Genomic DNA, 15,283 nt, shown 5'->3' with positions numbered 1-15,283 from the left:
CTAATCTGGGATGACATATGCACATGGATTAAGCTGTGCGGACTGCACTAGCTTATCTGGGATGACATATGCACATGGATTAAGCTGTGCAGACCGCATAAGCTAATCTGGGATGACAAATGCACATGGATTAAGCTGTGCAGACCGCATTAGCTAATCTGGGATGACAAATGCACATGGAATAAGCTGTGCAGACTGCACTAGCTAATCTGGGATGACATATGCACATGGAATAAGCTGTGCAGACTGCACTTGCTAATCTAGGATGACATATGCACATGGATTAAGCTGTGCAGACTGTACTAGCTAATCTGGGATGACATATGCACATGGATTAAGCTGTGCAGACTGTACTAGCTAATCTAGGATGACATATGCACATGGATTAAGCTGTGCAGACTGCACTAGCTAATCTGGGATGACATATGCACATGGATTAAGCTGTGCAGACTGTACTAGCTAATCTGGGATGACATATGCACATGGATTAAGCTTTGCGGACTGCACTAGCTAATCTGGGATGACATGCACATGGATTAAGCTGTGCGGACTGCACTAGCTAATCTGGAATGACATATGCACATGGATTAAGCTGTGCAGACTGCACTTGCTAATCTGGGATGACATATGCACATGGATTAAGCTGTGCAGACTGCACTAGCTAATCTGGGATGACATATGCACATGGATTAAGCTGTGCAGACTGCACTTTCTACTCTGGGATGACATATGCACATGGATTAAGCTGTGCAGACCGCACTATCTAATCTGGGATGACATATGCACATGGATTAAGCTGTGCAGACTGTTGTAGCTAATCTGGGATGACATATGCACATGGATTAAGCTGTGCGAACTGTACTAGCTAATCTGGGATGACATATGCACATGGATTAAGCTGTGCGGACTGTACTAGCAAATCTAGGATGACATATACACATGGATAAAGCTGTGCAGAGTGTACTAGCTAATCTGGGATGACATATGCACATGGATTAAGCTGTGCAGACTGTACTAGCTAATCTGGGATGACATATGCACATGGATTAAGCTGTGCGGACTGCACTTGCTAATCTAGGATGACATATGCACATGGATTAAGCTGTGCAGACTGCACTTGCTAATCTAGGATGACATATGCACATGGATTAAGCTGTGCAGACTGCACTAGCAAATATAGGATGACATATGCACATGGATTAAGCTGTGCAGACTGTACTAGCTAATCTAGGATGACATATGCACATGGATTAGGCTGTGCAGACTGTACTAGCTAATCTAGGATGACATATGCACATGGATTAAGCTGTGCAGACTGTACTTGCTAATCTAGGATGACATATGCACATGGATTAAGCTGTGCAGACTGCACTAGCTAATCTAGGATGACATATGCACATGGATTAAGCTGTGCAGACTGCACTAGCTAATCTAGGATGACATATACACATGGATTAAGATGTGCAGACTGCACTAGCTAATCTAGGATGACATATGCACATGGATTAAGCTGTGAGGACTGTACTAGCTAATCTGGGATGACATATGCACATGGATTAAGCTGTGCAGACTGCACTAGCTAATCTAGGATGACAAATGCACATGGAATAAGCTGTGCAGACTGCACTAGCTAATCTGGGATGACATATGCACATGGATTAAGCTGTGCAGACTGCACTTGCTAATCTGGGATGACATATGCACATGGATTAAGCTGTGCAGACTGCACTTGCTAATCTGGGATGACATATACACATGGATTAAGCTGTGCAGACTGCACTTGCTAATCTAGGATGACAAATGCACATGGATGAAGATGTGCAGACTGCACTAGCTAATCTAGGATGACATATGCACATGGATTAAGCTGTGCAGACTGCACTAGCTAATCTAGGATGACATATGCACATGGATTAAGCTGTGCAGACTGTACTAGCTAATCTAGGATGACATATGCACATGGATTAAGCTGTGCAGACTGCACTAGCTAATCTAGGATGACATATGCACATGGATTAAGCTGTGCAGACTGCACTAGCTAATCTGGGATGACATATGCACATGGATTAGGCTGTGCAGACTGTACTAGTGAATCTGGGATGACATATGCACATGGATTCAGCTGTGCGGACTGCACTAGCTAATCTGGGATGACATATGCACATGGATTAAGCTGTGCAGACTGTACTAGCTAATCTGGGATGACAAATGCACATGGATTAAGCTGTGCAGACTGCACTAGCTAATCTAGGATGACATATGCACATGGATTAAGCTGTGCAGACTGCACTTGCTAATCTGGGATGACATATGCACATGGATTAGGCTGTGCAGACTGTACTAGCGAATCTGGGATGACATATGCACATGGATTCAGCTGTGCGGACTGCACTAGCTAATCTGGGATGACATATACACATGGATTAAGCTGTGCAGACTGCACTAGCTAATATAGGATGACATATGCACATGGATTAAGCTGTGCAGACTGCACTAGCTAATCTGGGATGACATATGCACATGGATTAGGCTTTGCAGACTGTACTAGCGAATCTGGGATGACATATGCACATGGATTCAGCTGTGCGGACTGCACTAGCTAATCTGGGATGACATATGCACATGGATTAAGCTGTGCAGACTGTACTAGCTAATCTGGGATGACATATGCACATGGATTCAGCTGTGCGGACTGCACTAGCTAATCTGGGATGACAAATGCACATGGATTAAGCTGTGCAGACTGCACTAGCTAATATAGGATGACATATGCACATGGATTAAGCTGTGCAGACTGCACTAGCTAATCTGGGATGACATATGCACATGGATTAAGCTGTGCAGACTGTACTAGCTAATCTGGGATGACAAATGCACATGGAATAAGCTGTGCAGACTGCACTAGCTAATCTAGGATGACATATGCACATGGATTAAGCTGTGCAGACTGTTCTTGCTAATCTGGGATGACATATGCACATGGATTAAGCTGTGCAGACTGTACTAGCTAATCTGGGATGACATATGCACATGGATTAAGCTGTGCAGACTGTACTAGCTAATCTAGGATGACATATGCACATGGATTAAGCCCACTTCTAGAGCGGGGACCAAAAATAATGGGAAATTGAACTTTTAAAAAAATCATAAGTATTGTTATTTTTGCATGTGAGTAAGCAGGTATATAGCTTTTTCAATGCTAACAAGCAGGATTAATCAAGTACCAGTACACCCCTTTCCCCCATAAGCAAAGTGAAAATGGCTTTTGCAATCAGCATACCACCTGAACAGACTGCGAGTTACTCCCAAGACTGCGAGCTACTCGCAAGACGGCGAGTTACTTGCAGTCTAGTCTGTTCAGGTTTTATGCTGTTTGCTGCTCATCAATAACTAAAGGTTGGAAATAAAGCCTTGAAAACTTGAATTGAGTAAGAAAGGTCTTAAATTAAATTAAATTCTCTATGGGACTACAAATGCGTCAATATATGTATCTAAGTGGTAAAGGGTTAAAGATGTTAGCATGAATCCTGTGTTTTTCAGTATTTGTTGCCTTCTACTCGTTCCATGGCGTGCTGAGGGAGCGCAGGTATGAGCTCTATGTGCAGATCCTTGCCATCGTCATCATCCTGGTCTACTGTATCACAGAGTATTCAGTGAACACTAGCAATCGTAACACAGTCAAATTGGTGAGTGCATCCTTGTCATCCTGGTCTACTGTATCACAGAGTATTCAGTGAACACTAGCAATCGTAACACAGTCAAATTGGTGAGTACATCCTTGTCATCCTGGTCTACTGTATCACAGAGTATTCTGTGAACGCTAGCAATCGTAACACAGTCAAATTGGTGAGTACATCTTTGTCATCCTGGTCTACTGTATCACAGAGTATTCTGTGAACGCTAGCAATCGTAACACAGTCAAATTGGTGAGTACATCCTCATCATCCTGGTCTACAGTATCACAGAGTAATCAGTGAACGCTGGCAACCGTTACACAGTCAAATTGGTGAGTACATCCTCATCATCCTGGTCTACTGTATCACAGAGTATTCAGTGAACGCTGGCAATCCGAACACAGTCAAATTGGTGAGGACATCCTTGTCATCCTGGTCTACTGTATCACAGAGTATTCAGTGAACGCTGGCAATCCGAACACAGTCAAATTGGTGAGTGCATCCTCATCATCCTGGTCTAAAGTATCACAGAGTATTCAGTGAACGTTAGCAATGGTAACACAGTCAAATTGGTGAGCACATCCTATTCATCCTGGTCTACTGTATCACAGAGTATTCTGTGAATGCTAGCAACCGTAACACAGTCAAATTGGTGAGTCCATCCTTGTCATCCTGGTCTACTTTATCACAGAGTGTTCGGTGAATGCTAGCAACCGTAACACAGTAAAATTGGTGAGTACATCCTTATCATCCTGGTCTACTGTATCACAGAGTAATCAGTGAATGCTGGCAACCGTAACACAGTCAAATTGGTGAGTACATACTCATCATCCTGGTCTACTGTATCACAGAGTATTCAGTGAACGTTAGCAATCGTAACACAGTCAAATTGGTGAGTACATTCTATTCATCCTGGTCTACTGTATCACAGAGTATTCTGTGAACGCTAGCAATCGTAACACAGTCGAATTGGTGAGTACATCCTCATCATCCTGGTCTACTGTATCACAGAGTATTCAGTGAACGCTAGCAATCGTAACACAGTCAAATTGGTGAGTACATCCTTGTCATCCTGGTCTACTGTATCACAGAGTATTCTGTGAACGCTGGCAACCGTAACACAGTCAAATTGGTGAGTACATCCTCATCATCCTGGTCTACAGTATCACAGAGTATTCAGTGAACGCTAGCAATCGTAACACAGTCAAATTGGTGAGTACATCCTCATCATCCTGGTCTACTGTATCGCAGAGTATTCTGTGAACGCTTGCAACCGTAACACAGTCAAATTAGTGAGTACATCCTCATCATCCTGGTCTACAGTATCACAGAGTATTCTGTGAACGCTGGCAACCGTAACACAGTCAAATTAGTGAGTACATCCTCATCATCCTGGTCTACTGTATCACAGAGTATTCTGTGAACACTGGCAACCGTAACTCAGTCAAATTCGTGAGTACATCCTCATCATCCTGGTCTAAAGTATCACAGAGTATTCTGTGAACGTTAGCAATCGTAACACAGTCAAATTGGTGAGTACATCCTATTCATCCTGGTCTACTGTATCACAGAGTATTCTGTGAATGCTAGCAACCGTAACACAGTCAAATTGGTGAGTCCATCCTTGTCATCCTGGTCTACTTTATCACAGAGTGTTCGGTGAATGCTAGCAACCGTAACACAGTAAAATTGGTGAGTACATCCTTATCATCCTGGTCTACTGTATCACAGAGTATTCTGTGAACGCTGGCAACCGTAACACAGTCAAATTGGTGAGTACATCCTCATCATCCTGGTCTACTGTATCACAGAGTATTCTGTGAACGCTGGCAACCGTAACACAGTCAAATTGGTGAGTACATCCTCATCATCCTGGTCTACTGTATCACAGAGTATTCTGTGAACACTGGCAACCGTAACTCAGTCAAATTGGTGAGTACATCCTCATCATCCTGGTCTACTGTATCACAGAGTATTCAGTGAACGCTGGCAATCCGAACACAGTCAAATTGGTGAGTACATCCTTGTCATCCTGGTCTACTGTATCACAGAGTATTCAGTGAACGCTAGCAATCGTAACACAGTCAAATTGGTGAGTACATCCTTGTCATCCTGGTCTACTGTATCATAGAGTATTCAGTGAACGCTGGCAACCGTAACACAGTCAAATTGGTGAGTACATCCTTGTCATCCTGGTCTACTGTATCACAAAGTATTCTGTGAACGCTGGCAACCGTAACACAGTCAAATTAGTGAGTACATCCTCATCATCCTGGTCTACAGTATCACAGAGTATTCTGTGAACGCTGGCAACCGTAACACAGTCAAATTAGTGAGTACATCCTCATCATCCTGGTCTACTGTATCACAGAGTATTCTGTGAACGCTGGCAACCGTAACACAGTCAAATTGGTGAGTACATACTCATCATCCTGGTCTACTGTATCACAGAGTATTCTGTGAACGCTAGCAATCGTAACACAGTCAAATTGGTGAGTACATCCTCATCATCCTGGTCTACTGTATCACAGAGTATTCTGTGAACGCTGGCAACCGTAACACAGTCAAATTGGTGAGTACATACTCATCATCCTGGTCTACTGTATCACAGAGTATACTGTGAACGCTAGCAATCGTAACACAGTCAAATTGGTGAGTACAACCTCATCATCCTGGTCTACTGTATCACAGAGTATTTAGTGAACGCTAGCAATCGTAACACAGTCAAATTGGTGAGTCCATCCTTGTCATCCTGGTCTACTGTATCACAGAGTATTCAGTGAATGCTGGCAACCATAACACAGTCAAATTGGTGAGTACATCCTTGTCATCCTGGTCTACTGTATCACAGAGTATTCTGTGAAAGCTGGCAACCGTAACACAGTCAAATTGGTGAGTACATCCTCAACATCCTGGTCTACTGTATCACAGAGAATTCTGTGAACGCTAGCAATCGTAACACAGTCAAATTGGTGAGTACATACTCATCATCCTGGTCTACAGTATCACAGAGTATTCTGTGAACGCTAGCAATCGTAACACAGTCAAATTGGTGAGTACATCCTCATCATCCTGGTCTACTGTATCACAGAGTATTCTGTGAACGCTGGCAACCGTAACACAGTCAAATTGGTGAGTCCATCCTTGTCATCCTGGTCTACTGTATCACAGAGTATTCTGTGAATGCTAGCAAGCATAACATAGCCAAACTTGTAAGTGCATGTGTAGACCTTTTAGGACTAATTTGGACACAAAAGCAGCCCCATTCAAGCGGCTCAAAATTTATATATTTTTCTTGGAGAATAAACTGAACATTCCCCTCTTTTTATAAGCTGAAAAAAAGCTATTTCGAACAAAAATTATTAAGTTAGAGTTATTTTGTTAATAATTCCAACATTATTTTTTCAAATTAAGCACAATGACGTAAAGTGGACAAATATTTTTACTTTAATATATGGAGGAGAAACAGCTTTGGGGTTTTATCAGATGCTTCAGATGAAGGTGAGACCATTAATTTTGAACATTAAAAAAGGTTGAACAAGAAACATCAGAGACCAAACAAATTTTATTATCAATGTTTGATCTGCCACCAGGGAATGGCTTTCTTTATTTTCTTGCAACATCAATTATTACCTATTCACCTTTTAAAATGAATTTGTTAACACCAATAATATCTAGCCCTATACAATAATGGTTTCTGTGTCATTTTGTCAATGCTTACAAATATGATAACTAAAGCTATTTGATTATTTTTCCACAAAAAGAAACAAATAGAAGAAAAAAACAAGCAGTATGATTTAAGGCACTGACAAAGTTTGCTGTTTTGTAAAACTAGGTACTTCTAAAAATATATCAGAATGAAAGTGCATTTGTATTTAATTTAAAGTTTGAAACCAAATTGCCTCAATGGGAAAATGGGGCTTAATTAATGTGTATCCCAGACACTTTTAAGGAATTTTTCGTTGACAGGGACTTTCTTCCAAACAAAAATCCAGTCAAGGCGGAAATTTTCTTCCCTGATTGGCCTGTGCAGTGTGCACAGGCTTACTGGTATCTGGGACAACACTTTGCATACAGGCATCAAGCCCGGTGTTCCAAGAATGAGGCTCATTTGGTCTTAACCCTTTGAATACTGGAAAATTTGTCGTCTGCTAAAATGTTGTCTGCTAAATTTCTAAAATTAGCATTTTCTTCGATTTTTTTTCAAAAAATACTATCAGAATAGCAAACAGTTTGGATCCTGATGAGACGCCACGTTTCAGCACTGTAAGTGTTAACAAATTTCACCTTTAATCGAGCACACAGTCCCCTAATAACGTGGTACATGTATTGCATTGCAGGTGCGCCTGATAATTGCCTGTGTGGTGGCACCACCAAACATCTATCTGGCGTGGACAGTGGCTCAGGAGTTTGGGGAACTGGAATTCAGGATTGCAGGGGCCTCCGAACACCTGCAGAGTAGGTGCAGTAACGATGGTTGTCAGTAGGTGGTGTGATACCGCTTCATTTTTAGAGCAAATTGTTCCCTATATTTACTTCAAAATTCCCATCAAAATGTAAACTTCTTGTTTTTGTCCACTATCGGTTTCACCGGAGGGGACTTATGGTTTGCACTCTGTCTGTCAGTCTGTCACACTTTTCGGATCCTGCGATAACTTTAAAAGTTCTTCATATTTTGTCATGAAACTTGAAGCATGGATAAATGACAATATGGACATTATGTACATCATTTCATTTTGTTCCTACGTAAAAATTCTGGTTGCTATGGCAACAAATAGACTAGAAATACTGCTGAAAATGGTGGTTTTCTGGATCCTGCGATTACTTTAAAAGTCCTTCATATTTTGTCATGAAACTTGAAACATGGATAGATGGCAATATGGACATTATGTACGCCATTTTATTTTGTTCCTACCTAAAAAATTCTGGTTGCTATGGCAACAAATTAAAAAAATAAAAATTCTGACAATGGTTGAATTTCTGATAATGGTGGAGTCGGTAGGGGACATATATTGCTTGGCAATAGTCTTGTTCTTTTTTTATAACCAGCAATTTAGACAAAAAAGATTATAAAAAAAACACATAACATCTCTTCTATTTTTCATCAGCTTTGTCATGTTATGATGTATCATGCGAAGAAAACAATCTGTAAATATTTGTTTCATTTATTAAGATGAACATGTCACAATGAATATCATAACCATTCTATTTGAATATTATTTTTAAATTATTTGCCATAAAATTGATAATTTAATTGTCATACCATGGTCCACCCATTCCACCATTTTGTAAAATCACTGGAATTTCAGAGATAATGCCGTCAAGAGGTGTATTATAGCTCCCCTAAACCCAATTCTGTCAAGTAAAAAATGCTGAGTAAGTGACTGTTTTGTTATGGCTTGAAATCTGGTATATGTTAATAGTAATATATCAATCTCTTTCCAGATTGTTACAAAAATGCTGAAATATTTTCCTGTTGGTTGAAGTTTGACCTCCAAGTCTCAGTAAGTATTTACCCTTTCCCTCTCAGAAGCAAAGTGGAAATGGCTATGTGCAAACAGCATAAAACCAGAACAGCCTGCAAGTAACTCAGTCTGTTCAGGTTTTATGCTGTTTGCTGCTCATCAGTATCTAAGGGTTGGAATTGAAAAATGCTTCAAAATACGTATATCTAAGTGGTAAAGGGTTAAATAGGTATCTAAGTGGTAAAGACTTAAATAGGTATCTAAGTGGTAAAGGGTTAAATAGGTATCTAAGTGGTAAAGGGTTAAATAGGTATCTAAGTGGTAAAGGGTTAAATAGGTATCTAAGTGGTAAAGGGTTAAATAGGTATCTAAGTGGTAAAGGGTTAAATAGGTATCTAAGTGGTAAAGGGTTAAATAGGTATCTAAGTGGTAAAGGGTTAAGTAGCAAGCTGATAATCAGAAAAGCATTTATCCCCATACCCCCCCCCCCCCCCCCCCACACACACACACACAGCATGTAAGGGAGCACCAGGTCTGTCTTGCTGTCTGGCATTCCGTTTATTTCCCTTTTATCAGATGTTTACCTGATTTATGGTCTACCTGTATGAGTTACAGATCTAGTGTGACTTTCATTCCTATCCTTTGAGTTTTGTTGAAGTTACGGGCCTTGGAATGATGTCTGGAATAACCGTTTTCTGTCAATTTTTAATTAACGTTTGTAGAAAATGACCCGATATTTGGGGTGTGAGTCTACTTACAAGACTTACAGATCAAGTTTGAATTTCATTCAAGTCTATTGATTTTGGACAAAGTAACTTTTGCAGAATGTTCATTCTGACAATATCAGTAGGCCTAGATCGAATATTGGATAAATGGGTCAAAAGCTAGGTAATTCTGCTATATCTTAGTGGAACCTTGTTACCACTCTTAAAAGTTACATTTATGATTCAATCTTGATGTAACGTGGTCAGAATATTTATCTTGGCAATATCTAGGCCTAGCACGAATCCATGCCAATATCTAGGCCTAGCACGAATCCATCCCAATATCTAGGCCTAGCACGAATCCATCCCAATATCTAGGCCTAGCACGAATCCCTGGACAATATCTAGGCCTAGCATGAATCCATGCCAATATCTAGGCCTAGCACGAATCCATGCCAATATCTAGGCCTAGCACGAATCCCTGGGCAATATTTAGGCCTAGCACGAATTCATGCCAATATCTTGGCCTAGCACGAATCCATCCCAATATCTAGGCCTAGCACAAATCCATGCCAATATCTAGGCCCCTAGCACGAATTCATGCCAATATCTAGGCCTAGCACGAATCCATGCCAATATCTAGGCCTAGCATGAATCCATGCCAATATCTAGGCCTAGCACGAATCCATGCCAATAGCTAGGCCTAGCACGAATCCCTGGGCAATATCTAGGCCTAGCACGAATCCATGCCAATTTCTAGGCCTAGCACGAATCCATGCCAATATCTAGGCCTAGCACGAATCCATGCCAATATCTATGCCCCTAGCACGAATCCATGCCAATATCTAGGCCTAGCACGAATCCATGCCAATATCTAGGCCTAGCACGAATCCATGCCAATATCTAGGCCTAGCACGAATCCATGCCAATATCTAGGCCTAGCACGAATCCATGCCAATATCTAGGCCTAGCACGAATCCTTGTCAATATCTAGGCCTAGCAGGAATCCATGCCAATATCTAGGCCTAGCACGAATCCATGCCAATATCTAGGCCTAGCACGAATCCATGCCAATATCTAGGCCTAGCACGAATCCATGCCAATTGAGGTCAAATACTAAGAACAAATATTTCAACAGCTTGTTACAACTCTAGACACCTAATTTATGATTTAATCTTCATGAAAGGTAGTCAGAATGTTGATCTTAACAATATCTATGGCAAGTCTCAATCTGGTTCGAGTGGATTCAAACACAAGGTCACTAGGTAACATCTTAAACAAACAATTTGTTGCGATTCTAGAATTTGCTCATGTTTTATGAGCCAATCTTGATGAAACTTGGTCAGAAGTTTAACCCTTGTAATGCTGGGAAATTTGTCTTCTGCTAAAATGTTGTCTGCTTAATTTCTAAAATTAGCATTTTCTTCAATTTTTTTCAAAGAATACTATCAGAATACAAACAGTTTGGATCCTGATGAGACGCCACGTTCTGTGGCGTCTCATCTGGATCCAAACTGTTTGCAAAGGCCTTCAAAATTCGGTTCCCGCACTGAGAGGGTTAATCTTTACCAATTTGTCGCCCAAGTTTGCATTTGGGTCATAGGCATGATCACCAAAAAAACATGAGAAAACAACATTGGAAAACTATCTTTATGAAATCTGACTTTAATTTGATTCAACAATAGGTTACATAATGGATTTGCTGCATTTGGTATAAAACAAAAGCAATGTTTCTCTACTGATGGGTATTTTGCCCTGTTTTTATGCGAGAGCATTTCAGTTCCAAAATCACATAAATAAAATTTTTGCCAATTTTAGGAAGTAAATAAAAGCTAACATTTCAAACCGAAATTAACTACTGGTATTCCCAGTAATGCTAAGCTGATGTATTAATGTCTATAGAAATTAAGAATTTAGTATGTATAAATCATCAAGTTGGATAATTAACTAATTAATAAATACCGGTAAGCGCAAGATTGCTTAATTCAATGAGTTCACATCATATGTTGGACGCACAGAAATGCAGAGCACTTTTAGCAGAGTGGGGGGGTATATTGATTAATCCATGTCCTTGCGTTAGTTTATCCATCCATGTAATTGTTGTATTGTGCATATCGTGATGCAAAGTATAAATGCTGGAGTTTTGACCAGAGTTATGTCCCTTTTAAAGGGTAATAAAAGTTTTGCTGCTTGAGTGATGAAACTTGGGCAACATATTAACTGTGCTACCGAAGCTTTTCGGTGCATTATGTTGCTAAAGAATACCAGTAGATATTAGATCATTTGTATTCACCTTTATCACTATCACATATTTGTGCAGGTGGCTATTTTGGTAATTTTTTCTACATTTAATTTGTGGAGTTTTTAATTTTAGACAAAAATGGAATGCCTAGTCTACCTCTGGTTATTTTAAACAACTCTATGAAAAATTGCCAACATTGTGTGGGTAATATTGTAGGTAAGCCTGGTCATCCTTGTTTTAAGATCTGGGACCAACATTGGAACGTTGGAGACAGTTATCCTGGCAGTAGGCATTCCATACACACTGGCCTGGGATGTCTTCGGATGGTTCATGGTATTGTTATCACTCTCAAGCTCTTCAATTTGTTGGAAATATATATAACATAATTACAATAATAGTTCTCAGGACTGGCCAGAAATCATTTTAATAACAATAGTTCAGACGATAAAATTTCTGTTAGATTTCTACCCTTCAACTCTGTTCTATCGCTGTTCCTGGGAACCAAGGATCCCGATCGCAATACATCTGGATCACGTTATAACTCGTCATGTCATTTATGCAGACATATGTATGGATAAGCATAGTTAAGCAATCTCAAAACAAGTTATTTACCTACCTTATTGCATCATGTGATATATCCATATGTTTTCCATTGGTGTGAAAAAAGTATTATACAATGTAAGTATTTTCGAACGCTGATTATTAAAAAAAAAAAAAAAAAATCCCAGTTGTATTGTTCATGTAAAGTTATCAAACTCTAGCCACAAATAAACATGGCTCATGTATTTCATGTAAATCTTGGTATTGATCAAAAGCATGTGAAAAATACACGTGAAAAATACACTTCATTAACAACATCACATCATTCTTCCTCTGGGAATGCCTCGGCTTTAATATTTCACTGCTGAATAAAAACTTTTAAGCGCATGGGAGTCAACTAACTCTAAGAAATTTACTTTTGAATAAAAAAATTGTATTGCATTTTTAGCTCACCTGAGCACAATGTGCTCATGGTGAGCTTTTGTGATCGCCTTTTGTCCGTCGTGCGTCCGTCATCAACATTTGCCTTGTGAACACTCTAGAGGCCACATTTCTTGTCCGATCTTCATGAAACTTGGTCAGAACATTTGTCCCAATGATACCTCAACTGAGTTCGAAACTGGGTCATGCTGGATCAAAAACTAGGTCACTAGGTCAAAAAAAAGAAAACCCTTGTGAACACTGTAGAAGTCACATTTGATGCCCAATCTTCATGTAACTTTGTTAAAATGTTTGTCTTAATGATATGTTGGTTGAGTTTAAAAATTGTTCCGGTCCGTTGAAAAACATGGCCGCCAGGGGGCGGGGCAGTATTCCTTATATGGCTATAGAGAAACCTTGTGAACACTCTAGAAGTCACAATTTTTGCCCAATCGTCATGAAACTTGGTCAAAACATTGGTTATATCTCGGATGAGTTTGAAAATGGTCCAGAACGGTGAAAAAACATGGCCACGAGGGGGCAGTTTTTTCAATATGTATATAGTGAAAACATGTGAACACTCTAGAAGTCACATTTTTGGTCCAATCTTCATGAAATTTGGTCAGAACATTTGTTTCCTGGATACGACGGTTGAGTTTGAAAATGGTTCAGATTGGTATAAAAAAAAGCCCGCCAGCGGGGGAGTGGTCTTTTTCCTTATATTTATATAGTAAAAAAGCTTGTGAACACTCAAGATGTCACATTTTTTGCCTAATCATCATTAAATTTGGTCAAAACATTGGTTATGTGGATTTCTTGGACAAGTTTGAAAATAGTTGTGAACATTTAAAAAACATGGTCGCCAGGGGGTGGGGCAGTTTTTATCTATATGTATATAGAGAAAACATGTGAACAGTCTATAAGACACATTTTTTGCCCAATCTTTATAAAAATTTGGTCAGAACAGGGGGGGGGGGGTGTCTTTTTCCTAATTTTTGTATAGTAAAAAAAGCTTATGAACACTCTAGAAGTCACATTTTTTGTCCAATCATCATGAAACTTGGTCAAAACATTGGTTTTATGGATATCTTGTTATGATATCTAGGCCAAGTTCCTTTATGGTTGCGGTTTGTTGAAAAACATTGCTTTAAATGGCTTTATAGTGTAACCTTGTTTACACTCTACTATGAAATTACCGATGTACATGTTGAATGAAATTTATGCATATTATGATATTGGTGATCTCCATGCAGTCATCTGAATATTTATTCTGCCGATAAGATAAACAGTTAAATTGCCAAATTTTGTTTAAATTTGTTTTTGTTCCTTTCTGAAGAGAATTATTATGTCTATGATTGGTTGGGGATGAAGTGCAACAAACATATTTTTGCCATCTGTAAACCCTTTATTAAATATTCTCAAAATTTTAAGTAGTCATTTTGATTTCACAGAAAATCACTTAGGGGAGAAACAACTGTATATAACTTGAATTCTGTTTGACCTCCAATCATGAATGCATGGCTTGTCAGAAATGCACTCTTATTTCGCCATTGATCCCATTCATCCACCTGCTTATCAGCAACTAATTAATTCTCTATTGACTGTGCCTGAATTGTTAATTTGATGTAACAGGCTTGCAGCTTAAAAGCCTTAGTCCCTAGAAATAGGCCCCAGCTGGGAACTTACATCAAAGACCTTCAGACTGATAAGAGTGGAACACAAATTGTTATGGTACACCCCAAACAAAAAAAACCTGAGAATAAATATGGTTAACTAATAGTCAATAAATAAGCTATTTATTGCATAGTTATTGCCAATGCAAATCACATGCAGATGAGCTAATAAATATGCAATAAATTGGCAAATAATTGGATCAATAAATCGGCAATAAATTGTGAATAATTTATTCATACATGATTAATGAATTGTCAATAAATAGGGTATCTAATAAATATGCAAAAAATTGGATCAATAAATCGGCAATAAATTGTGAATAATTTTTTCATACATGATAAATGAATTGTCAATAAATACGTTCAATAAACTGGCAATAAATTGGACTTAAGTACAAAGCCTAAACGCAATAAATTGACAATAAATCGGGTTAACAAGTCTGCAATAAATAGTGTTGATAAATTCTGAAAACTGAAAAAAAATCTGATGGAAATTTAAATGTAACAAAGTATTAATTTGCTCCTGTATTTTTTTTATTAAATGTATTGGTTTGTTACAGAGATT

The 15,283-nt window shown here is 39.1% G+C and overlaps 1 protein-coding gene across 2 annotated transcripts in view; it reads left to right on the top strand.

Moving 5' to 3' along the window:
* LOC127846752 (uncharacterized) overlaps positions 1-15,283 on the top strand; it is a 47,444-nt gene that overhangs the window by 9,261 nt on the left and 22,900 nt on the right. For both annotated transcript variants that reach the window (XR_008033640.1, XM_052378268.1), the window contains exons 3-6: positions 3,541-3,686; positions 8,015-8,132; positions 9,120-9,178; positions 12,302-12,418. Coding sequence is in view for 1 of the 2 variants with exons in the window: in XM_052378268.1 (XP_052234228.1) it covers positions 3,541-3,686; positions 8,015-8,132; positions 9,120-9,178; positions 12,302-12,418 (440 nt within the window). In the remaining variant the exon portion in view is untranslated. The remainder of the gene's footprint in view (positions 1-3,540; positions 3,687-8,014; positions 8,133-9,119; positions 9,179-12,301; positions 12,419-15,283) is intronic.

This window comes from Dreissena polymorpha, chromosome 9 (genome assembly GCF_020536995.1).
Source record: "Dreissena polymorpha isolate Duluth1 chromosome 9, UMN_Dpol_1.0, whole genome shotgun sequence".
Taxonomy (NCBI): domain Eukaryota; kingdom Metazoa; phylum Mollusca; class Bivalvia; order Myida; family Dreissenidae; genus Dreissena; species Dreissena polymorpha.
Note: the sequence above shows the minus strand (reverse complement) of the source record. Positions and strands in the feature narration are given on the sequence as shown.